Source organism: Pleurodeles waltl, chromosome 10, assembly GCF_031143425.1.
Source record: "Pleurodeles waltl isolate 20211129_DDA chromosome 10, aPleWal1.hap1.20221129, whole genome shotgun sequence".
NCBI lineage: Eukaryota > Metazoa > Chordata > Amphibia > Caudata > Salamandridae > Pleurodeles > Pleurodeles waltl.
In genome coordinates, this window is record NC_090449.1 from 653326348 (window position 1) to 653353258 (window position 26911).

General features: G+C 46.4%; 1 protein-coding gene across 1 annotated transcript in view; it reads right to left on the bottom strand.

Moving 5' to 3' along the window:
* The window catches only part of SHH (sonic hedgehog signaling molecule), a 42060-nt gene extending 16636 nt beyond the window's left edge, over positions 1-25424 (bottom strand). The window contains exons 1-2 of the mRNA XM_069211145.1: positions 24808-25424; positions 7098-7359 (exon numbers count right to left, since the gene is read on the bottom strand). Coding sequence (XP_069067246.1) covers positions 7098-7359; positions 24808-25116 — 571 coding nt within the window. The 5' untranslated portion in view covers positions 25117-25424. The remainder of the gene's footprint in view (positions 1-7097; positions 7360-24807) is intronic.
* Between the last annotated feature and the right edge of the window lie 1487 nt (positions 25425-26911).

Sequence of the window (26911 nt, forward strand, 5' to 3'; positions counted from 1 at the left end):
TACTGTTCTTCTGTTCCCAACCACCTGGTCTTTCTTCATTGGCTTTCTATTGTCAAACACATGCACAGGGCTGCTCTAATCACAGGGGCCCCGCTTATGGTGCCGGGCCCTAAGGAGCGGGGTAGGGGTAAGGGAGCGACAGGCGTCTCGGCCCCCACCCCGGTACAACAGTGCAGCCGATTAGCTGTTGGGCTGCTGTGGCCCCGGATGCACTTCTGTGCTTCCGGGGCCAAGCACAGCAGTGATGTCACAGGGCCTGCCTTGAAAAGGCAGCCGCGGTCGCGAGCGTGGACCCAGGCCTACAACGACTGCGGAAAGTATTTTTCTATTTCTTTTTCTTTTCCCCCTCTACAACAGGTTGAGGCAGCAAGGGAGACGACACGGGTCAGAAGGACGTCGGGCAGGCCAGCTCACCTTGCGGGGAGCCGTATGGGTTCGAGCTTACCTCACCTGACCCGAGTTACCTCAGTGGTGGCTTCTGTGGGCTCCGGGTGCTGCTGGGTGAGGGACCTTTTGGCCATATTTGTGGGTGCGCTCGGGGTAATTTTCTTTCGGTTGGACAGGCTGGTGGGCCCTTTGAAAGTCCAGGTTTATTTTTGTATTTTGGGCCTTTTGTGTTGTTGGCATGGGGCATTTGGCTGTGGGGGAGTTTTGGGCAGTATGTTTTTGAAGATACTGGGCCTGATTACAACTTTGGAGGAGGGTGTTAATCCGTCCCAAATGTGGCGGATATACCACCCGCCTTATTACGAGTCCATTATATCCTATGGAACTTGTAATACGGTGGTCAGGATATCCGTCACATTTGGGACGGATTAACACCCTCCTCCAAAGTTTTAATCAGGCCCACTATGTTTTTGGGGTTGGAAATACACAGGTAGCGGCCACTGGTAGTGGTAGTTGCGCTATTGTATTAGGGGTGCTGCTTGCAGTGCCCTGGGTTGTGTTTTTTAAGAGTGCTACTTTTCCTAACCGCTACTTTTCCTATGTTTTGAACACTTGCTAGGCTGTCAGGCTTACTTCTATGGCTGTATTTGGTGCATTATATTTTCGATATCCCTGGTTATTGTTGGCTAAATTAGGCAGGTGCTGGTGAATAGTTGCCACATATTGTTTCTGTGGCATGGCAACGAAGGGGCAGGGGGCACAAAACGCTCACACACAGAGGCGCTCTTAGAGACTCTAGTGCTTAGGATGGATGCTATGGATCAGGCCATAGCATCCTTGAGAGCCCAGACATCTTCACCAGGGGAGGTTGCATGTGATCAGGAGGACAGGCCCCGGCGAGCGGGGGTACCTGCCAGGGAGGCATCCCCCCGGCTCCAAAGAGGTTGCGCGGGCAGAAGAAGGAAAAGGTGGCTGGGGAGGGGTGAGTGGAAGCCACCTTTGAGCAAGTAGTTGACCACGTGATTCAGTCTTTAATTCAGTCCATAGTGGTGGCATCCCCGGTTGTGAGTACGGTATGGCTCACAGGTGATGTTACCGGTCAGGTGGTGCTCAGACCACGACTCAGAGTGTCACAGGGGTAGGACCTGTGAGTAATGTTTCTGCTAGGGGTGCAGGTGTTTATAATCATGGAGAGACCAGTCCACTGGATCTTGTGGGACATTTGGCTTTGGTGTTGCTATGGCTGTCAAAAATGAGTATGCTGCCTACTGCTTTGGGGAGGGGTTCAGCTGGCAGGTGCTAACAATGATGACGTTAGGGAGTGGGCTTGATGTTTGGCTTCACAGCTAGGTCCTGGGAAAGGCAGCCATGGGTCCCAGAAGAAAGGAGCCGGCCATGTAGTAGTGAAGGGGCAAGAGAGCCAGTGGCTCGTCCTAGCTCCTCTGGTGGGGGTCACGGGACTCCTGCTACATTGTCCTCTTCGCAACAGGTTACCCATGTGGCAGGGGCATCCACTCAACAGTCAGGTAATGCACCAGCAGTGCTTATTCCTACGGTGATGTCTTCTCTGGCCCGGGGCACTGCGACATGAGGTACTGGTCACTCTTCTTCCCTTACGCACCTGGGGGATATCCGCTCTCAGCACGAACAGTTGGGGCTGCATGTACCAGTAGAAGTGAGGGAGAAGATTTAGAAGGTGGCTCACATCAATATATTTGACTTACTGGTCGACAAACCTGATAAGGGGGAGGTGAAGCAGTGTAAAGAGTGTGCGTGGAAGGGAGTGTGGTCATGGGCCTCAGAGGAAGAAAGTGGAGGAATCTCTGTCCAACTGGGTGAAAGCTTTCTCCATTTATCAGGCCATTTTCGCAGAACTCTTCACTGATTTAGGCACCCAGTTAGCCTATTACAGGAACAGGATTGTGGGGGCGCACAATGAATATGGAGGTATGGCATGCAAAGACTATGATAGGGAATTAAGGAGAATCAAAGCTAATAGACCTTCGTTAGGATGGGATCAGATACACATAATTACTTGGTTGTGATACACGAATCGCACTCAGGGGCTTGGACACCAGCCCTTTCGTGGGACATCAGGTTTGGTCTTGGGCACCGGGGGGGGTGGGGGGGGGGAATTGAGGCCAAGAGGCCTGCTGGGACTTCAACGGGTGCACTTGCTCACATCCCCTGGGACTTGCCGCTTCAAGCACTGCTGTTCTTTCTGTGGCCAGGCCTCCCACCCTGAGTTCAAGTGTTTCAAGAAATCACTGGATAAGGGTGGCAAAAAACAAGAATGATGATTCGGTAGGCAATGGGCAAAGTGTTTCTTTTTTCATTAAGTCTTAATCCCCCGTTTATCTATTGGCTATGGTCCCTTGGCTTAATTCCTACCCCAATCAGGCAGCTGCGCATGTTCTGTTTTTGGGTTTTAAGGACGGTTTCAGGATACCAGCTAAGGGCTACGTGGGCTCTCCTATTGCAAGAATCAGCTGTCTCTGAGGTCCAACCTAGAAGGTGGCAGGAGCAAAAATTCAAAAGGAGCTTGGATTGGGGCACATAGCTAAACCTTTTAAGGAAATTCCCATGCAGGGCTTTGTCTGTTCCCCAAGAAAGAGCCTGGTGAGTTTAGATTGATACATAACTTGTCTGCACCAAATGGCCAATTGGTGAACAAGGCCATTGATGGTGCACTGTGTTCTGTCAGGTATGGTTCACTAGATCAGGCAATTCAGATGCTACAGAAGCTGGGGCCTGGAGTTTTGATGGCAAAGTATGACATTGAATCCGCATTTCTGTTGTTGCCAGTCCATCCCAAAAATTTTCATCTATTGGGATTTCAGTGGGAAGGGAAGTATTATTTTGATAGTTGTATTCCTATGGGCTGCTCCGTGTCATGTTCTTATTTCGAGAAGTTTAGTACTTTCTTGGAGTGGGTGTTTAGGCGCAAGACACTGCACCGATGGGTTCTGCACTACTTGGATGATTTCCTTTTTTTTGGTCCCGCTGGGTCTAATCAGTGTGCTGGTGCTTTGGAGGTCTTTAGAAACCTAATGATGGAATTCGGAGTCCCGCTAGCAGAAGGCAAGACGGTGGGGCCCTGTTCCATGATTGAATTCTTGGGGCTAGAGTTGGATTCAGTGGCAGGAGTGTCTAGACTACCTTGGGAGAAGGTTGTTTCTTTCTCTCAAATGTTGCAGTCATGTTTGAAAAAGCGGAAGGTAACACTTCATCAGTTACAATGCTTGGTGGGGCAGTTCAACTTCACCCTGCAAATCATAATCATGGGGTGCCCATTTTCTCGGTCCATTCCTCAGCCCATGTCAGGGCTGAATGTCAAGCACCACCTCACCAGTCTTTTTTTTCAATGAAGTCAAGCAAGATATGAAGATTTGGGAGACCTTTCTACATGACTTTAATGGGGCCGAGTCCACCTAGATCCAACAAGGAACTGGGCCTTTTTACAGAGGTGGCAGGCAATGAAGGTTTTGGGGCTATATTTGGTACGGCCTGGTGTGGTCAGCAATGGCCCTTGCAATAGGTCCAGGTGGGCCTAGTGGCTAATATCGTTTTTTCTGGAACTATTTCCAATTCTAGTGGCATTGTCAATCTGGCCAGAAGGATTTCGGAACCAGTCTTTGATCTTCTGGTTGGATAACATATCAGTTGTGGAGTGCATTAACTGGTAGGCAGCCAGGTATAAGATGATCATGAGGATACTGAAAGAGATAGTGTTACTGTGTTTGAGGTTGAATGTGACTTTCAGAGCTAAACACGTAGAGGTGTGTTGAATAATGTTGCTGACGCCCTGTCCCATTATAAGATGCAGGTTTTCAGGACTCACCTCCAGAGGAGCAAAAGACTTCCCAATGCCCTTTCCGGAGCATCTGTGGCAGATTGGTGCCAAGGAATACCAGACCTTGTGGCAGCCAGCTTAGCACCCAGAACAAAGAAGGCTTATCAGGGAGCATTTGCGGCCTATATTAATTTCCGGGGTGGGGTGGGATCGTCTTCTTGTTTTGATGCATATTCAGTCTTGGCATTTTTGGAGTTTTTGAAGGTGGTGGGGAAGTCTGTTGCATGTGCCAGGCTTTCCTCTGCCACTATCTCTTTCTTTGCGCAACTGTGGGTGGTACCCGATGGAGCAAAACCATTCATGGTGAGAAGAGCCCTGAAGGGCTCGCAGCGAATCCAGGGTGGTAAGCCAGACTCTAGGCGTCCTATAGATGCATCAAAGTGGGGGGCCATGCTAGTTGCATTAGAACACATTTGTATCTCTCCTTGGGAGGTCGCCGTATTTAGGTCAGCCTTTACCCTATCCGTTTATTGGGCTTTCAGATTGGGTAAAATTGTGGCTAGGAATCAGGGAGACATCACAGGAGAGCTGCAGTTGGCAGATCAGAAATTAATTGGATGGAAAGAAATGGGTCCTTGGTGATCAATGTCCCTTGCTCAAAGATGGACCAAGATGGGAAGGGCAACCACATCCTACTGCCTAGAGCCCCGGGTAGTGCGTGATGTCCTATACATGACCTGGAGGTCTTCTTAGCACAGTGCCCTTCGGGGTCCGTGGGTGCGGTTTTAGTACATGCAGATGGCACGCCACTCACCAAGTACCGATTCTCACAGGTACTCAAGCGCTCCCTTTCAGCAGCAGGTTTTGACGCGCTGAGTTTGGCACTCACTCCTTTAGAATAGGGGCAGCCACGGCGGCAGTGGCAATGGGGTTTTCTGGAACGGCGGTTAGGAGAATTGGCAGATGTTTGAGCTGGTGGTATCAGAGGCTGGTTGATTGGCCAGAAGATTTCCCCAGGCGGTTCTTGCTTGGTCAGACATGATCCCTCGTAGGCTGTGGAGGGGCGGTCTCTCTGTCAAATCCCTGAATGAGAGAAGAATCAATAGCAAACTGGCCAAGTTGTTTCAGACTCCAAGGTTTGCTGTGGTCTCACATGGCTGCATTCATGGAGAAGGTTTCTTCATGCAAGATTGAGTACATCTTTCTCGAATTGGTTATGAAATGTTTTTAGAGAACTTGCTCACTTGGTTGTGTCATCGTACTTGGTAAGGGTACCTCTACTGGTGGGGATGCCACATCGTTGGTGGTGAGATCATGACAGGAAATACAAATGGGTACCTTTTCTTACAGGAACAGGATGGCAAGCTAATTGGACCCTCCAAAGGGTGCTGGCTGGGAAGTGAGGACGATAGGATTGCGAGCGGTCGCTGGCATCTGACCCTTAGGGCCAACCACCCACGCATGCACAGATGGTCTGAAGCGAGCACTGGCGCTTGGGGGGGTGGAGCCTGAGGGTGGCAGGGGTGCCCGAGGTAGGTATCCTGGTGGGCCCCCTCTACTGTCATACAGCTTGGGAAGGGATACGAATCACCTTATGGAGATCCTACCCCTGGGATTCATAGCATGAGGAGGGGCAGGGACTGGCGGTACTAACCAAAAAACAGTCATGATCTCATTCACAACCACAAACATTGGATACACAGGAACAAACTATTTTTAGTCAGTGTTAGGAATTTGGATGTATTAGCGTACTCTGTTAAGGCTAAGCATCCTTCGGAAACCCTGTAAATACTTTGTAAATATGAGTGTGGTTACTGCATATAATTATTAAAGATTGTGATCAAATAATGTGTTGTGAACAATAAAAATACAGCCGGGGGTTCACGACCCCTAACCTCAAAAGAAGTATGGCTGAATTAGGCCTGGAGGGGGGGGGCAAAAGGGGGGGTAGTGAGTGGTAATTGATGGGAGGAGGCCTCGGCAATACCCAGCCATATTCAGTTTGTTTAGTTGCATCTGCCCCAAGGCATCTGTGCCATAGAGTCTGTTTTCATCAAACAATTTTCTTTTCTTGGTATAGCCCAACAAGCATACATCTTTCTTCAGCTCACCTTCTAGTAGACCTCAAATTTAGGAGCTCAGGCAAGGTAGACACTCTTTTGCTTATTTGGGAGCAAATCATTAGAGTTCCCTCCTGTCACAAATTTGACCACAACTGGAACTTCTGGCCTTCATAAAACAGCTAAAACTTTCAAAACCTAGCTACTCTGTCATTGCCTTCTTGTATGACCCTAGCAGTTTCTGTATGTGCCTAATATCAGGGTACACTTACAGATATTTGTGCACCCTAATATATTGATATGGATAAATAAATAAAATACTTGTGTTTATCTATGCAATGTATACACATCAATCATGTAAACAAACTAACACATCACACACACCCTAATAGAAAATCCCACATAACAACTTCAGTTACTCAGTCGGTCACTTACAATTGTTCACATACAGTTAGAATCACTAAGACACACACATATAGTCACAATCACGCTCTTTTATACAAACCCAGTCATACTCATTACATGCACACACACACACACACATTCGCCCACAAACAGAAAGCACAGATAAAAATACGCTCTCTCTTTCACACATACACATACCTCGACTATTAACTGTAACAGAGTGTGTACTTACAATGCTAACTCCACATGCACTTTGATACTAGGGTAGGTTATAAAACAGACCAAGGGAACTATAACTGCAGTTTTACTTTTTTGAAACCCTTGCTTGAAAGTATTCAAAAACACTACAGGGTCTGGTGCGCATCCTCATAGTGCAGAGGTTTTCACAAAGATAGTGTGTGTTTGGTTCTGTTAGGGTCTTGCATCTTGTGAAGGAATGTACCCCATCTTACCTGCTTTCACTGAGCAGTGGATGTGGGCCTTGGACTCAAAGTAGACCCAGTCGAAGCCAGCCTCCACAGCCAGGCGGGCCAGCATGCCATACTTGCTGCGGTCCCGGTCTGAGGTGGTGATGTCCACTGCCCGACCCTCATAGTGCAGGGACTCCTCAGAGTGGTGGCCGTCCTCGTCCCAACCTTCGGTGACCCTCAGCTTGACTCCAGGCCACTGGTTCATCACCGAGATTGCCAGGGCATTCAGCTTATCCTTACACCTCTGCAGAAGGAGAGAAGAGAAAGGCTTTCTGTTAAAACATGGTGAGTGAGCCAGGAACTTGACAAGCACTGAAACATGTCTTTATATTGGTAGCAGTTCAGTCAAGCGCCATAGCCTACTGGGAAAGATCAGTTTATTTGAGACCGTACACATGAAGTGAACCTCTAATAAAAGGAGTATCTACCTTTTGGTTACCTCCCCGTAAATCAAAATATTAACCTGGCCATGTAATCCCAACTCACGGCATTGGATATTACCTGTTCAGCCTATCCATTCACTTGAAATCCATCCATCTATCCATCCATTCGTCCGTCCACGTGCCCGTCCCTCTGTCTGTCGATCTGTCTATTAATTTTTTATGTTGGTTTCCCATAGAGAACTTTATAGATGCTCGAAGCTACCTCAGAGTGCTGGCAGTGTGGAGAAAGATGGAAAAGAAGGACCATAGCAGCAGAAAGACAGTAACTGGTAGAGTATCTGTCTATCTTTCTGTCTGGACCCGGACCGACCGACCGTCCGTCCATCCATTACATCTCTGTCTGGGTGCTGCAGTAAACCTGAGCACTTACCTGTTGGTCTGTGTAATAGCCAATCCGTTTTTTTTTTTTTTTGCACTTGCCTGCAGTAGCCTTTCTGAAACCATAAAACACAGCTGGCGTTGATACGATTGTCCTGCCCCCCCCCCACCCCCTTTAATTGCCACGATAGCAAGATAACTCGAGATTACACGAATGGAATAGCACCCTGAGCCTAGAAATTACGCATTTTTGTAATTACACTTGGCAGGAATCGGCCGCCCTCTAGATTAAGTTTGTTCGTTTTTTTGCCCCACCCCCTAACGTGTTTGAGTTTCATGTGGAATCTAGAGTGACTTTAAATGGTTCGTTTTATTGACACGACCGAGCTGAGCTCTTTAAAGCTCCCTCACGTGCAGCAGAATAAAAAGTTTTCGGAAAGACAGGGAGTGTCAGATCCCTGCATCTGAGACGAAGGCTTCCCCCGGAATGTCTCCGGGTCTCTGCACCTTAAGTCTGTGTTGAAAAGACTCTCAATGCTTTCGAGGCGGGGAGAAGCCCGGGCAGGGCACATCACTCACTAGCGTCCTTAGAAAATGGCAGGTATTCACAGGAGTTCCGAGCAGCAGCCACTCACATCCTGGCACCTCCTGTATACATTCTCAGGCTAAAGAAATCCGCCCCACCTTGTGGCTGAGTGAACCCAGGACAGACATGGGGCTTCCAATGGAGTGTGAAGCAGGTGAGCGAGAGCTCTTGGCAGGACGGTGGAGGAAAACACACACGTTTCTGGGGACATATGTTTGGTTTTTATAACTTGATTTACTTACCCAGAGAACTCTGTTGAGTAAATGTATGACTAGGTACTGGAAAAAGGAAGTGGCGTGACATAAAATGATGCTTTCTCTTCCCTGCAGAATTTGAAGATGGGCCCTCGAGTGTCCCATACCCAACAGAGATGCATTGGCTCTGGGCTGAATGGGCCCCTCAAAGGGTTGTCTGGCCCCTCAAAGGGTTGTCTGGCTCCTGAAGGGGTGGGACTCCCCTCCACTGCAGGGTCCTGCACTTGGCCCCTAGCTAAAGGTTGGAGAGCGGGCTTCATATGGTTGGAGGGCCCTGGGAGTTTGTGAACACACACCTACAAATTTGTGGGTATTCACAAATTTGCTTCCAGCCTATCAAAATATCATAGATTTAACCCAGTCATGGGCAATCGCTTTCCATGTTGAGAAGTGGAAGGGAATGCCACGAAATGTGCTTATGGGTGGGAAAGGTGAGCGTTCTTCCACTGCAGAAAGAACAGAAAAAAGTTAGCAAGCACAATTGCACTTGCTCTGATCTTATTTGCTTGTCCAAACAAATATACACGTGCATATCAGTACATGAGAAAAGAGTAACATCAGTAGTGAGTACACTTATTGTATGGATCAATATGTCATCCACATTAAAAATCAATCCATAAGCAGGATTATAAAGGACATAGGGCCAGATGTAGCAAAAAAACAAATTGCGACTTGCAATTTGCGAGTCCCTGCGACTCGCAAATTGCAAGTCGCAATTTGGTATGCAGAAAGGTGTCTCAGACACCTTCTGCAACTCGAAATGGGGTCGCAAAGACCCACCTCATTAATATTAATGAGGTGGGTCGCAGTTTGCAACCCCATTGCGAGTATGGGAACTCACGGGGATGGTGGCCTGCTGGAGACAGCAGACCACCATGTCCGTGACTGCTTTTTAATAAATCCGTTTTTTTTTTACTAAGTGCAGCCCGTTTTCCTTAAAGGAAAATGAGCTGCACTTTGAAAAAAAAACCGAAACCTTTAGTTTCGGATTTTTTCAGGGCAGGTACTGGTCCATTGGACCACTGCCTGCTCTGAAAAAATATTTTTTTTTCCAGTCACAAAGGGGAAGGGGTCCCATAGGGACCCCTTCCCGTTTGCGACTGGGTTACCATCCACTTCAAGTGGATGGTAACTGCGATTCCATTTGCGACCGCAATGGAATTGAATTGCATTGCGAGTCGCAAATAGGAAGGGAACACCCCTTCCTATCTGCGAGTCTGATCCGACTCGCAAAATGCATTTCTGCATACCGGTGAGGCTTTTGCGCCTCGCAAACGGCGTTTTTCCACGTTTGCGACGCGCAAACGCTTTGCTACATCTGGCCCTATGTTCAGTCAAGTCCAAATTGTATGTAGAGCCAAAACTTTTTTATGTGTCCAAGTGCGTATCCCTATGGCTGAGCTAGTTGAAAACCAGGTTTTCAGGGACATTTAAATCCAGCTATATATTACAGGACAGATTTAAGAGCCCCTTGTGCCATCTAACGACACAGTGGTATCATTTTTTTTTTACACAAATGTGGCGTTAGATGGCTAAAAACTCTGTGCCAGATTTACAAAGTGCCAAAATGCATGCATTGCACAACTTTGTAACCCTCTGCTTTACATCGAGCATGGCCATACATAATGTATGTAAAGGGGGCGTTCCTCCATTGGGGGGGGCTGAAAAAATGGTGCAAATTAATTTTAGAGATTTCTTTGGGTCATTTCTTTGGCCACTTTTAACACCTGCTCAGAGCAGGCATTAAAGGGAGGCACACCATTATTCGTAATGGGCCTCAAAGGGCTTTGCAGGACTAGCGTCAACATTTTCGATGCTAATCATGCAAAGCTCCAAACTAGAGTCAATATTTTTTGCACTAGTTCCGTAACTACCACCATGGTGCGTCGTATCTTAGATATGGCGCTCACATAGTGGCGTTAGGGGAGTGCTGAAGGGCGCAAGAAAAGTGGCACCGCACTGGGTGCAGCACCACTTTTCTTAAATCTGGCCCTAAATGTTTCTGATCTCTTCAGGGAGTATATTTCACAATAGTGACCCCTTACATTTATCAGTTTATCACCCCTTGGGAATATTCAGTAACACTTGTTTTTTTTAAGATCTCAGAGTTTGGTAGGGGCAAATAAATGTAAGGTCTCCCTTATGCTTGAAAACTAGCAACTGCAGTGGATTCTCAGACATAACCAGAAAAGCTTTTGAAAATCGTCCCAAAAATGAATAACTCTACACCCATATGAAGTGTAAATCTCTTATAACTATTGCACAGTCCGAGTTAGGCTTGCCACTGTCACTTGTTTTCTTTGCCATCACCCTTCTCTGTCTCCCTTGTTTAGAGTTGCTGTAGACAATATGCTAACAATGACTTTGCTGAGGAATGTCACAAATAGAATTACAGCATAACAGACCTCCTTTGCAATAGGAAATATGGCGCTCAATAGCACCTCAGTGCAAATTAGCACAATCCAGCAATTAGTTTACTCCAGACACAGATATGCTTTTTCTTGAAGGCTTAAAACAGGCTAAGGAGTACAAAGAAACACTTGGTAGTAACCTGCAACTCTGCAGCAGGGAGTCGTATTAAGAGCAGAAGCGAGACACACAAAAAACATAGTACAACATATTAGAAGTGGTTATCACAGTTGTAGTACTAGTATTATTATAGGTTCATCCCGACGTCTGAGATTATGATGCCACATCATTGGACAATGCTATGCTTAGTTATATAAAAAATATTTTAGGGCTGAAATATGCATAATAGGACCATATAGAGGCCCATAGTAACCACCAGACGTGCACTAGTCTTCTTCTTTCACACTCTTCTAAACATATCTGTGGTTAAATGAGCATCAGTGTACCCATCCAGGGCACCACTATGAACCTCATGCATGGCACCAAGGTTTTCTCCCATAGAACCCCACCTTGTGCATGCAGGCACACTCATGCAATCACACAGACACAACTATGCATGCAGGCTTCAGCCTGCTGCAAAACTAACAGGCTTGAGCTCTACTGGGCCAGACAGGTGGTATGAGCACGCTTTCGCAATGTCAAAGAATAAAAACTATTATTATTAGTAGTAATCGTAGTTGTCTAGCAGCAGTGATAGTTTTTTGTACTACTAATAATAGTGGCTGAAATAGTAGTAAATATAAGTGGTAGTAGCAGCAATGTGATTATTAGTGTTAGTGATTGTAGCTTAGGTTATGTTGACATTTTTGCAAAGCACACTCTTAATAGAGGTGCCCTAGTTCTAGAGGAATGAGCTTTAGTTAATGCAGTAGTAATAATATTATTATTATGGGCAGTGGTAATATTAAACAAACTAAAATACGAAATGGGTTTAATTGTATGGTCGGCTGGCCTCAGTCAGTGAAGTGGAGGCCAGACCACCTCTGACCTGGTAGGCTGGATTTCCAGCCATTGATCTTTCATGCTATTTTAAATACCCCCCAATCAAATTGGAGTGTGGGTCCAAAAAAATGCAGCGCCTGCTTGGTAAACGTATTTACCGTATGTGTGACTGCCGCACCAACAGGAGGAAAATACTCTAATGTGGTGTTTGCCAAACTGTGGGTCACGACCTACCGGTGGGCCGTGAAGCGATTTTTGGTGGGTTGAGAGAGTCCAAGCAATAAATAAAGATGTCTTTAGATTCTGTAAATATCTTGTTACGTTACCTCCACTTGCAAGACAGAGGACAAATGTCAGGCTATATCTTATGAAAAATTGTTGCTTTTTTAATAAGGGCATCAGTGTTTACAAATTCCTATCACTTTGCAGTCAGAGAAATATAAGTAAAGTAAACTATGTTTCAGTCTTGTTGGGGTACAGAGTATGCAAAAGGAAAGTGTAGGATGTCATTTTTTGTAACACAACGACAAAATGTAAATACATGTAAATGAACTGCACACATTCAGCAGTTTGGAAGGCAAAAGTGGAACATATTATTTATAATTCTGAAGAATGATGAAAACAAAGATTTTAAAATGAATAAAATAGATCAAGACACTTTACCTAGTGATGCATAGATGATAAATATTCACTGAAACCTAATTTCCACATATTATCATTTGCGTGGAATATTGTTTTATCAGTAAAATTGTGTCCCTGTGAAAATCTAGTGACCATTTTAATGGCAAATGTGCTGCCTTTAAATGACAATGGGCCACCACACAATGCTTTACTTACATTAAAAAAATATTGCCTCACGTCAATTAAAGCTAGGTGGGTTGCAAAATGTTGTCTTTGTAAAAACTGGGTCAGGGTTCTAAAAGGTTTGGGAAGCACCGCTCTACTAGAGTATTTTCCTCTTTCCTCAATGTCGCCAAAAGAATATCCCTTCTATCGGCTTTATTGACAGAAAGTAACCTGCTCCCATAGGTAGATCTTTAAAATTGTGGTGGAATTAATAGAGCTTAAAGATTGCTTTGAGATATAGCACTTAATTATTTCCTTAAGAACGATATACCCAGTTGTCCATATTGCTTTACAAATCAAGTGCCATTTTAAATGTCATCCATTTCTCTATGACCAGCCAATGTAACCTACATAATGTAGGAGTGAAGTAATGCTTTTCGGAGATTCCTACACCACCCCTGGCAGCAGAATTGTGGATATTTTTCAATCAGTCAATCATTTTTTTAAGTCAGCCCTCAGACAAGGTAATATCACACTGATTTGTCTTACCCAGATCATACTATCAACGTCAATTAACATCAACTCAGGTTTCCAGCACAGCTTCAAATAGTAATTTTAATTCTTTGATGTTTGATGTATGTGCTCTTCACTATAGGTGGGAGAAAGGGGGTCAATCTTTACTTCATATGTCTTTCCTTTTGGTGAAAGTTTAACTTTTTCATAAGTAATACTGTTCTTCTTTGTCTTTTTCATATTATTATTACTATCATCATCATCGTCGTTGTTGTTAGTAGTAGTAGAAGTAACAAGCACAATAGTTGTATTAGTCAGAGCAACTTTAATGATAGGTGTAATTCTGCACCCCCAGATTTAATGATATCTGTGGTGCCATTAACTTCAGGGGTGTTGATCTAAAAGGGATTATTGGTTGAACTCTGACAATCTCCTGAGGCATGAAAAAGTATGGGGGGATCAGTAATTCTGGTTTCAATTTCCCCCAGTAATTATTCATTTTTTCCTGCCATTTCCCCTTGAAAATTTCGGCTGCTTTCAGTACCAGAATCTTTGAGGGATACATTAAAGAGCTGTGATGTTTCCACAAATCTTGAAATTCCCAATGGAGTCAGGGCCTCTATTACTAGCCCCATCTGTAGTCTGGGGCACTTGTAATAAGACCCTTAGTGGTTGCATTAATAAAGTCGTTCTGTTTATTTTCATAGTAGCAGTAGTAGTAGTAATCACTCGAGGAGTAGACTTTCTTGAAATGCTAGACAGTATTCATAGTATTATTATTATTAGTAGTAGTATTAGAACTTGTTGTAAGAGTAGCCCTAGTAGTGATGCTATAGGAGCAACAGCAGTGCACAAATGATTGAATGTGTTATTAATATTATTTTTGCTACTACTACTACGATTATTATTATTAGTAGTAGTCATAGTAGTAGCAGTAGTAGTAGTAATCGCTCTAGGAGTGGACTTACTTGACGTGCTAGACAGTATTAATAGTATTATTATTAGTAGTAGTAGTATTAGTACTGGTAGTGAGAGTAGCCTTAGTGATGATGGTATAGGAGCAACAGCAGTGCACAAATGATTAAGTGTGTTATTAATATTATTGTTACTACTATTACTACTCCGGTTATTATTATTATCATTATTATTAGTAGTAATAGTAGTAGCAGTAGTAGCAGTGGCTGACATTGTAGTAGTATTAGTTGCAGTAAGCTGTATTGATTATCGGAATTCTGTACCCCCAGAGTTAACAGTACCTGTAGAGCCATTGGCTTAAGGGTGTTGATCTACCAGGGATTATTGGTTGAAACCTGCAAATCCCCTGATTGATAAAGAAGTGTGGTGGAATCGATAATTCTTGGTTTAATTCTACCATTAAATTGTTTTCCTACAGTTTACCCTTGAAGAGTTTGGGTGCTTTCAGCGACCAAAGTCTCTGGGAGATGTATCAAAAGTCAATGGTATTTCAGCAGAACTTGAAATTCCTTATGGAGCCAGAAACTATGTTACTCGGCCCATCCTGGGGCGCTTGTAATAAGACCCTTAGTAGTAGCAGTAGTTGATCGGTTCTAACTACTTTTAGTAGCAGTGGTAACTGTTGCAGGAATAGAGTTACTCGAAATGCTAGACAGTAAAGATGCAATATTATTATCAATAAAAATAGTATTATTAGTAGTAGAAGTCGGAGTTGGAGTTGCCTTAGTAGTAATTGTATGTAGAAATAGTAGCAACCCACAAATACATATCATTAAATGTGTTATTATGATTATTATTAGTACTAGCTATTATACTAATATTCAGTATAGTGATAGTTTGTAGCAGCAGCAGTATGACTGATATTATTCGTTTTATTAGTAGGAGGAATAGTAGTAATCTTGGTGGTACTATTAGTAGATTGTATTAGTGGAAGCCAAATTATTATTAATGTTATTGATATTAGTAGTAGTAGCATTACTGTTGTTTTTTGTTGTAGTTGTTGGTAGTGGCAGTAATAGTAGTCACAACAGTCTGAGTACCCATGATTAATGGTGTGTAGTAGTAGTGTCTATAAATTTACAATTGCTAGTAACAAGAGAAGAATGAGAAGCTGCAGGCGCACCAATATTATTATTATCAGTGCACCTTTTGGTATAAGTATCTCTTTTGTAATCACATTTAGCACCTGTCTGCGTTAGGTTGATTGACACGTTTTGGAGACCTGCCTCTGACATCTATAAAACATGGCAGCTGGGGTAGAAAAGTGCTGGTCCTCTGGCTCGTCATTCTGAATGCACGTGCTTGTGCGCATGCATATCACCAACCACCTTCCTGCCCTTTGTTTTTATGTGCCAATGGGGTTTTATGTTGTGTGCAGCAGATATGTTTGGGCTTCTATCCCAATAAATGAACATATTGGGTTGCTTTGCAGTGCTTTGTGGCTCGAAGACACTAGTCCACAGGAAACAAAGATTGGTGCCTTGACCATACAAGCTCTGGGCCTGATACACACTTTTGTTTAAGTTTACCCATTTTTTAAATTCACAAAGAAGTGATATGAGTAGTATCTTTATGACTGCTGAGTCTCCTCACTGGTAGCGCAGATTCTGCGCATAAAAAAGATAGGCAGTTGTACGGTTACTGCTCGTAAAATTGCTTTGTGAATTGCAAAAAATCTTAAACTTACACAGAAATGTAAGTTTGCCTTTGTGAATCAGGCAGTAAGTGACTGACTTTTCCATCAAAAGTAGTAAATTCAGAAGTGAGACTATTTTTACTTCAAAGAGTTCTGAGAGAAGGCAGCTGTGTGGCACTTGCATTGTGACATTCAACGCTCCTCAGATTCCATGTGGAAACAAGACAATGTCCTTGCATCATATCTTATGTATTGCCTACATCAAAAAACAATTTAATAAATATTAATTTTTCATCCCCACACTGACAACAATGCCAATAGGTAAGTAAGAGGCAAGCCGGTTATTATGAGCACACTTTAGGTGATCTGAGTCGCTATTATAAATGAACAACTTTATAGTTTATTAAATCAATCACAGGAGAAGGTTTTCTACAACACAAATACTGAAGGCTTATATTAAGAGGTCCTCTTATATGTAATAATGAAAAAAAGGAGGGAAAGTGACTTAAAACAATTACCTAAGACCACACAGTTTTGGTCCAGTAGGCAAGCTGGGATTGTTATTTTCACATTGTGCAATTCAGCCACTAGATATATATTCTTCTCTTACCCTACATCCACCCTACCCCTCCTCTCCCAACACCCCAAGACCAAACGTTTTGGCCTTGGAAATGTTTTTGTGAGTACCCATGGTCTACAGGATGAGGGGTTGGGGGCAGGCCTGGGAGGGTGTCTCTTGGACGGTTGCCCAGGTTTGGTTCCAAAACAGGTGTTTAAGGCAATCATCTGTAGCACGGATGTTTGATTCCCTGGGTGCCTTCAGTATAACCAGGCAGCTGAATCTGGCATCTTGCATATTAGGCGATGCTCAGGAAAATATCATTGCTGTCCTTTTAATTTGAATTGATGATTTCTGCAGTTGTTTTTGATGCTCTTGGTAAAAAATATGGCCCAATGTTTATCCACATAAGAGTTGTCTGCATAGGCTTCGGGCGGGAGGGAGCACGAAACCTCATCAGGTTCCATGCTCATTTAGAGCTGCTTCTTAGGCCCCACCACAATTAGAGCGTCCCCCTCCCCCGAGACACAGACATTCCCCCTAACACCGTTGTTATCCCACATGAAACACTGGGGAGTAATACTCACTTTCTGTAGTGTTTGTTGGGAGTGATAATTTATTAGCGACTTCCCATAAAGCATGTTGAGAGTACTGGTTTAACAGTCACTCCATAGAGATTGTTTTGGGAGCCAGGTTTGACTGCTCACTCCCTAGAGTGCGTATTATTAGTACTGGTTTAATCCTCCCTATAGCGCATGATGGAGTACTGGTTTAATGCTCACGCCCTATAATGTATGTTGGGAGTACTAGTTTAATATCTAATACATAGAGTGCATGTTGGTGTTACTAATTTAATACTCACTTCATTGAGTGCAAAGTAGGAGTACTGGTTGGTTGCTCACTCCCTACAGAGCATGTTGTCAGGGCTGGTTCAATAGTCCCTATAGTTCATGTTATAAGTAGTGATGTAATACTCTCTCCCTATAATGTATAGGAGTACTGGTTTAATATCTATTATAAGGACTGCATGTTGTGAGTACTGGTTCAATACCCAGTCCCTTGCATTCATATTATGAGTACTACATTAATGCTCAGTGCCTACAGTGCATGGAAGTAGTCATAGTTGAGCACTCCCTAGAGTGTGAGTTGGGAGTGGTACTTCAACACTCACCCCCTAGCACGCATGTTGAGACTAATATTTTAACACCAATTCCCCTATAATGTATGTTGGGAGTGCTGGTTTAATAATCACTCAATTGAGTGCATGTTGGAAGCACTAGTTTAATACTCACTGATTAGAGTCCACATTACAGGTCCTGTATTAATAGTACATAGAGTGCATGTTGTGGTAATAGTTTAATGCTCCCAAGAAAGTATGTTGGGAGTAATGGTTTAATAGTCCCTCTGTGGAGTGTGTATTGGGAGCACTAGCTGAATGCCCACTGCCTAAAATACATGTTATGAGTACTGGTTTAATACTCACTTCCTAGAGCGCATGTTGAAAGTATTGGTTTACTACTCACTGACCAAATTCATTATCACGAGTCCTGGATTCATAATCCCTGAGTGCATATTGAGGTAATAGTTTAATACTCCCTAGAGTGTACGTAGGGAGTACTGATTTAATACCTAGTCCCCACGGTATTTGTTCTGAGTACTGGTTTAACACTCTCATCTCAGAGTGCATGTTCAAAGTACCTCTCTACGCTCTTCTCTTAACATACACATATCTTAAATGACGAGTGTCCGGCAAAGGGTCACTGCGGGGCCCTCGCCAGGGTGAACTGGGTGCTTTGACTTGCTGCTGTGGAGCCCAGGGAGGGCTGGTCTGTGAGCTGCACTCTCTAACCTTTGTCGCTATACCAGTCGGCGTGCTATTCTTCTCCAGGGCAACTCTCCCTGGCCCAAACACATCCCCGCCATGTAAAGTAAGGCGCCACAATGGGCCCTTTAGAGCTCCACCGGAGGGAGGGGGCTCGCGCCGCTCCCCCATAGCACTTTAACGGACGTGACGAGAATAAGTAATCATGGAGCGCCAAGCGCCTTATTCTTCAACGCACTAGCGAACTTTTATTCTTCAAGGCACTAGGGCAATCGGATAGATGTAAAATAAATCTATCTATATACCTGTCTATCTGTCGGTCACCCTGTCGGCCTCCCTCCCCCAACGTATTTGTCTTTCTAAATGGCTGTTTACCTAACTCTAATTTCCTACACTTGTGAATTTGAGAACTTCTAGTGCCCCGAAACCAAATAACGCGAAATATGCGAGTGTCTGATAATATACCCTCCAAAGAGCCGCAGGAATCATTGACACCTAATTATACCGACTTAATTTCTGCTTAAAGCCTTCGCTCTACTCCACAAGTGATACCCAATTTAGCCGAAATAACTTCGTGACGCTTTAAAGAGCGTGCTTGAAAGAGGGAGCTTTACATATGTAAACTCCGAGTATAGGTAAAGTCGGTATGTGCGAGAGACATCTTCCAACTGGTAGCCAGGGTACCATGGGCCCTATATAGGCAGGCAAAAGGCCCCTGAGGCCCAGGGCTAGGCAGTAAAAGAAAGTCATAGTTCTGGTGCCGGATACCTCTAATAATCCCTGCTCCGCTGCCACTACACCTGCTGCACTCATGATAGCTATAGCTCAAGACATTTCCAACAGCAGTAAGAAGGACTTCCCAGGACTAACCTATTTTACATTTTTCCTTTTTAGGGCAATTGATAGAGGGGATCGATATGTATGTGTATAAAAGACAGAGAAAGGGGAGGGGGAGAGAGAAGCGTAAATGTTTAGACCAGGGGGAATCCGGAGAAGAAAGAGAGAGACAAAGGGTTCGAGTAAGAATGAGAGACATACTGAGAGAGACATAAAGAGATGTATAGAAACACAAAAGGCCGAACAGAGAGGAATTTATTGAAGGGGAGGGAGAGAGAATCAGGGAAAGTAAGTGGGGGAACAAGGGGAAGTTGAGAAGGAAAAATGAGGGCGGAAGAAAGAGGGGAGGTAGACAAAGAGGGAGAGATGGGGAAGGCCATTGAAAAAGCACAGGGGAACGAGAGAGACGGTTATAGGGAGAGAAAGAGGAGAAGACACAAGGAAATGAAGTGAAAGAGAGAGAGAGTGAAAAAGCAAGAGAGAAAGTACGAGAGGGAATAAATATATGGAGCTAGAGTCTGTGGAAAAGAGAGAGAGAGAGAGACAGAGAGAGCGAGGGGCACATACCTGAGACATGTAAGAAATAAAGAGAGGGAAAGGATGAGAGAAAAAAGTGTAACAGGTAGCAGAAATGCAATCATAGATAGATAGATAGAGAGATAGAGAGATAGAGAGATAGAGAGATAGAGAGATAGGCGAGACACTCGCAGACCTCAGGCGCATAGAGAGAGGAGAGAGAGCGAGCGGGAGAGACACAGACACCGAAATGCCGAGGCAGGCATTGAGTGTGCGATTAGAGAGGTTCGCGGGTGGCTTGTCTTTTATTGCAGGCTTGAGCTGGATTGTCAGAGTTAAAAGCCGTGAAGCCCGGGCTATTTATTAATTCATTGGGTCGTGTGCCGCGAATCAAGCCGGCTGAGCTCAACCACCGTGAAGCGCAGCATGTCTCTGTGGGCTGCGGCGGTGACCGGCCCACCCTGCCGGCCCTGGGCTGACCACAGGGCGGTACCAGCCGGTGCGCGGGGCCCGTCACTTCACAGTCGGGGGCATAAGGCAGGGTCCTGCTGCCCCGGCGGGGCGGGCGTATTCAGCCCTAGGCAAATGAATATCTGTGAGATGCTGGAGTCTAGAGGACCCCATCACATTTTGCCCGAGGAGGGGAGTGGGGTATCACATAATTTTGCATTACGCTACATTATTAACAGGTATGGAGGGGGCGTGTCAGCGGCAGGAGGGTTGGAGCTTAATTTTCAGTGTGAGTGGGTCCAGGTGTCAGCAGCTTTCGATGCCAGGAGCACTGGTTTGGGTGGGTGGTGGGGGTTGGAATTCTCGATGCCGAGACTTCCTTACCTGGGTATCGGTGGTGGTGGGGAGTTGGGGGGCGGGTGGGGGTGGCGGCATGTGTCTCCATCCTTCTCCCGCTCTCGGAGGTTCTCAGTTTCAGGGACCCCATAACCTCCCGGTTTGAGGGGGGATCTCGGTGTGAATGCGAAGCCTGGTGTCAATGTAACGTCAGGTGGCTTCTGGGTTAGAGGTCTCTGCGTCGGGTAGGGTGTCAGTGTGAGGGCTGTCCATATCAGCGTTGCCCTCGAATCTGGGGGTCTCTCGGATGCAGGGGACCATTCGTGTTAAGTAACTAGTATAAGGGGAGTCTCGTGTTTTCAGTGTGTGCGGGGGTGAGGACTCGTGGTAGCGTATGCTTCTATTACGGGAGATGACTTCCAACGCATAGCAGGCATGTTCCCCCCAGGTCAGGCGTGTCAACCACTTTTAGCCTTTTAGCTAGCTGTTACACACTGTATGTTGCATTAATATGTTCGCGTTCTGCATTGTACGCTGGGGGCTATAAAATCCCAGCTTGCAAAGTGCCGTTGACTGATAATCCATAAACGACAGGTGGTGTCCCATTTATGATAAGGGGCCACAGGGGAGCTATGCCAAAGGCTGACTGGCCCACTGGAGAATCGCTAGCTTCTCGTGCAGGCCTTTCGGGGGGATACCCCGACTCTACCAGAAAACCAGACGCCACTCAGACTACAAACCCCAGACATCAGCCGCACACTCCACTCAGACTACCAGCCCCGCACAGCAGCCCGAGGAGAATCGGTCTCCATCCTTAAATATCGCCACTCCTACAGCCGAGAGAACTTTGCCCCCACATTCATCCTACCTTCCCCTCTTATCTAGTTCACACACAGGTTCAACCTAGAGCTGCTATTCAGTGAAAAAATACTCGCCCTTATCACCTGTTAAATTTGGAACAAACTACCGGCTCCTCTTTGTTTTCCCTCTTAAGTTAATATTAACGAGTAGCTAACGCATTCAACAAATATTTTGAAAGTCGAACAGGTCCATTCAGTGGAGATTTTACACTGTTGATAGACCTGTGGGGCAGGTCCTGACGCTTGCCAAGAACTCGGCCGACACAAGAGCTCAATAAATAGTAAAAGTCGAGCAGGCACTCAGGACTCGACGCGAGTCTTTAGTTTACTTTTAATAGCAGAGCAGTTGCGATAGGAAAAGCTGTGTATGTCGGAGTGAACTCCCCTCAGACACACGGTTGTGTGGAACCGGTCATCCCCCGTGCTCAGCACCAATGTCCGGAGGACTTGGCCCTGTAGGTGTGTAAAGTACAGAGTTTATTGGGGAGGGGGTGCAAGTGCGCAGACATCAGGCTGAGGAAGGTCGACTGGGTCACAAGTTCAGCCGTTGACAGCCCAGGCGCGTGTGGACGACCCTGCTAGGGGACCAAATGCTCCGACGCCGTCCTTCTCGCAGGAGTGCCCTGATGCATGAGCAGACTGCGGCATCTCGGTGAAAGGCCCTCCCAGCACTGGTCTCACATACCCGTGGACCTCGATTACTTAGACGCACTAACTTGTTAATGCTGGGCGAGAAAGTCCGGGGTATACCGATAACCTGATTTCTGTAGCGTCTCATGCCGTTTCTAAGCGCTGTAACCTACAGATGTTACTGCCCAGTTTGATGGCGCTGGTTTCATTTTAAGTAAGATGGGGCTGAGTCTTCCTTGGCAGTACCCTAAACGTCACCTGGAGGTTATGTAGTACTGAGGGACAACTCGTCCAGCAAGATGACCCACCGGAAGGAGGAAAACGATCCTTCGTGAAAGTTATCTCTTCTCGGTCATGGTGGACAGCTCTGCGCCCTCACTGTCCCTGGGTCAGCGGGAAGCATGGGTGCTGGGAGACATCCGCTCTCCCACTCCCCACTGTGAGGATTCGGGGAGGAAGCTAACCTGCTCTCCTGCCCTGGGCTGCACGTGTTCCTCATGGAGATAAGATGAGACCGATGAGGGAAGCCATGCGTGTAGGAAATCTCACCGGGAAGAAGTGTACTTGCAGCTCTCCAGCGTGAACTGTCGCACACTTGTCATTTCTGGAGGCAGCGTGGCTGGTGAGAAAGGGGGTGGTGTGAATGGTGCAGGGGATGCCACAGGATGAAGGGCGACTGCTTCTCTCCCACCTCGGGCTGCTGTGCACTTGTCTTCTGTAGTGGCAGGTGCCGTCCACCCGGAGTGGAATAAAGGCAAGGAGCGCGGGATGCAGGGTAGGAGGAGAGACCTGACTGTGAAAACCGTACAGTATCCATCCATCGCACGAGGCTGCTGTGACTTGCTCCATCCTTTCTCGGGACCAGGGGATGCAGGAGAGGGCGGGAGATGGGATGTCGAGGTCTAGCTGCAAAGACCACACAGCATCCAATCATCGCCCCGCTGCCCTGAGCTGCGGTTGCTTGCTATATCTGTCCCGTGGACAAGGGGATACAAGAGATGGCAGAGTGGAGAAGGAACGGGAGATCTCGCAGGGAAGAGAATTATCAGCGTCCCCAGTATGGCTGCGAGCAAATGTCTCCTCGAGACCCTGCTGCAGGAAGGGCAAGGAAGTGGCACGAGACAGGTGCAGCAGTCCACTGCCCATGCTTGCCTTCAGGCCCGTCCCACTGCCCGTACCACAGGGACACCCGCAGCCGACCCTCGCTGCTGCGCTCGGATGGGATGTATCTAGCCCGCCTCCCCTCCCAGGGGCGATCCAGACGTGCCAGCCTCCGTCTGCTCGACTAACCAGCCCGACGGCCCGATCGATATTATGGAAGCTTAGAGCAGAGTCGAGGATGTGAACTGTGCATGTGACGGGGCCGCTGCCTCGATGGGTAATTCAGGGGTGTCCGGGGCTGAGATGAGCAGGGGAGAGGTGCCACTGCGTCTCAAAGCGAAGGAGCGCGCAAGCATCCCCGTGGTAGGTGAACGCGTGCATCACCCAGAGGAGTAGCTCCGACATCACGCGTGGGATGGGAACTCCGGATTCACCAGGCGGGAAGGAGTCCCTGGTCTACCCCCAAGAGTATCGCAAGCATCACCCAGAGAACGGAGGGCAGTCCTAACATCACCCACTGCAAATGAGGTGGGGAGCGGTCAGGAATTACTAGGGCGAAGGGAGGACGAGCATCAGCTGACTGTCGGGAGCCCGGTCATTCATCGGAGAGGAAAGCCTCGGCCTCACTAGGCAGGGGATGGAAGCAAATACATCACCCAAAGAAGGGGCGTCCAGGCAGCGCGCATGAGGGGATACTGGGCTCACGCCTGAGGTGCCCCGTCCTCTAAGAGGCATAATATGTGCAGCTCCCTCAGCGAGATGTTGCCACTGCAAAATGCTACAAATTCCGCAGACACCTCGAGGCAGGCCCGATTATGTCCAGTGGGAACCACTGATCTGGCCAAGGACCCCTGCAGGACAGCATCCCATTTTAATGCCACCTGGACAGATTGCCACAACCAGGGTAGAAAACTAGGCTGACCTGCATCTGAATTGAGCCCTGCAGTCCAGGAGCAGGAGGCCTGCTTAGCCCACGGCTTCAAAGGGCACTGAACCTGTGAGGCGCGGTGCGCATACCCTGACCTCAATTGCACAGAACGCGCACTGTATCTGGAGGGAAAAACGGTCCCCTGCATCTCGTCCTGCTTTATTCAATATTTATCCTCGCGCTTCTAGGCTAATCTGATTTAAAGCAGAAGTGAAGCAATGCCGATAACCTCAAGTCCCTCCCAGATGGAGGAAAGATCAGAGCATCTTAAAGGCGCATCGATGCGTTCACGCTCCGGTGCGCAGCACAGCCGAGTTGCCAGCCAGAACCATCTCAGGAGGGTCGATTCCTTCTAGCTACGCTCTGCGTAGAACTAAACTGGAACGTGGTTAAAATCAAACTTAGGAATCAGAAGTCTGCTTGGCCAGATGGGAGTAGGGTGGATCGCCAACAGCTCACTTTTAAAGCCACACAAAATACAAAGTACAGATGTAGGCATTAATTAACAGTGATTCTAACGCAAGTAACGCAAACACCCATACCACATTTTCAGCTGTTATTTTTATCAAAAGAGACAGACATGCATTGAAACAAATTCAATCTTTACAAAACCGTGAAACCTTATGGAAAATAAAATCTAAAACCCCAAAATCATCATTCTGATACTGCACGATTTTACTCAAATTAAACTCGGCGCTTACGTCAGAAAAAAAAAAAAAAAGAACAACACATACATTTAAAGCACCCTTGGCCCCTAGGAAATTTGAAAATTGTAATTTGTTTGTCTCTACCTGGGTCATCAGCCTATCCGCTCCCGTGTTCTCCTCGTCCTTAAATATAATGTCAGGGTTGTAATTAGGAGTTAGCTCCTTGAAGCGCTCCGAGTTGCGCGTGATCTTGCCCTCATAACGTCCACTGGCCCCCAGGGTCTTCTCGGCCACGTTGGGGATGAACTGCTTGTATGCCAACGGAGTAAGCTTCTTGGGGCGTCTCCTCTGGCCAATGCCTCTGCCCGGACCGCAGCCCAGCCCCGAGGGCACTAGGAGGGCGCAGATGAAGCCCCCCAGCAGGACTCGCCTCAGCAGCATCATCTCGTCCATACAGGGCTCGCGAACTCCCCCCACCCTCGGTCCGCGGTACTTGTGCTGCTGGCCCCTCGCGCGCACCAACTGGTCCCGTATCTGCTGCCCGTTTCAGTGCCGCACCATTCGCCGGTCCCTATCCGAGCAGGTGCTGAAAAGACAAGCTCTCTGGGCGCTGACAGCCAAACACATCGGAGTTTGGTGTCAAGACAGCAACAGGGGACAAAAAGCAGACGAGATCTGATTTTAACGGAAGCTACCGAGCTAGAAAGGCTTGTGAGAGGAGAGCTCACTTAGAGCGATATTATAGCTGGAAGGCGAGCCATCTGATTGGCCCAGAGGAAGGAAGTCTCCTGATGTTTATTAGCCCTCACAAAGAAAACAGAATCTTTGAAGACACCCCCTTCTTTCCTTTTTACCTGAAGCTAGGGCCTGGTGGGAGGAGCCAGTTTCTTGGGATGACATCAATGACATGCTGCTGGCTGCAACCTTTTTCTTGGCAGAAATGGCAACATTTTTGTGAGAGAGAGAGGCAGTAAGTGTGATGATGCTGTAAAATAATATCAAGAGGTACTTGATGGTTTTGGAAGACAGGTCCTTCCCCACCATCACCCCACCTCCTGTCTTCTGAACAGACGAACATCAAACACACTTGCAACAAAATCTTCCAGCCACAAAAATCTATCTGCCAATTGAAAACATAATTCCAGCTAAGCAGCTTTGTGCATAAGTCCCTGCCCACCCCATCCTAAGAAAAAAATGTGGGAGCCTCGCGGAACTGCATGTAGTGCAACTTTTTGCACCTTTGTTTGAATAGTCCTGACTAATTCTCCTGTCATGATCCCGTATGGAGATAAGAAAAATACTTATTTCAAACTGATTACGAAATTACAGAGTCCAAGGTGATCCCGTTTATTTCAATTGAAATGACAGCGGCTGCGTCCTCGAGGCATAGGACACGGTATGACATTTAGAACGGGGTTGTCATCCTCAACATAGCCCGACTAACGTTTTATTGACCGAAATTGACGCTACGTTAATATAACCAAGGTAGCTTTACGATAACTTTACTTACCTAAGGAATCACGCCTTTATATAGGTCAAGGTCTATCAGACCGGAGAGAAACACGCGCCCTTTTTTTTTTTACATATCCCGCACTAAAAACAATGGAGCCTGCTGTTTAAGTATTTTATAAACGTTCGCAACTTCAGAATATTGAGTATTCAATGCTGGGTTGCAGTAAATAAACCTTTCTTTAAAGAATACGACTGTTCAACCGTTTCATTATTGATATAAGTGCTGTGTGACAGTTGCATAGTTATAAATCAAAAGTTAGTTTATTGTGCGAGGGTAAGTTGTCCGCAGAGCCAGGATTTCCAGTAGTGACGCACTTTTTTGCATTCTTTCAAATTACACTGAGTTTGCATGTAGCATTTCAAAAAACACCCTGTTAACACTCTACAAATCAGCACACTCGCCTAGCCATCGATCCGGAGGAGGAGGGGGCGATTAAAGGGACATTAATGGTTTACCTCATGCAGCGTGGTGGCAAATGATGTCTTCTTTAGCCGGGCCTCGCAAAAGCCACTCGTCAGACAAAGGTGCTGAGAGACGGACAGAGATGAGGAAGATAGAGCAGGCTGGGTGACGGGGGTAGGGTAGGGCCCGGGTGGGGGCACGGGCTTTGCAAATGGGCCGCGTCCTGTCAGTGGCCGCCAAGGCCCCGGAGCACACGCACCTTCCCACAAAGCTGTTAGGAAAGTGCAGCGAACATATTTGCGGAAACACCGCCAGGCTGTAAATAACGCAGCA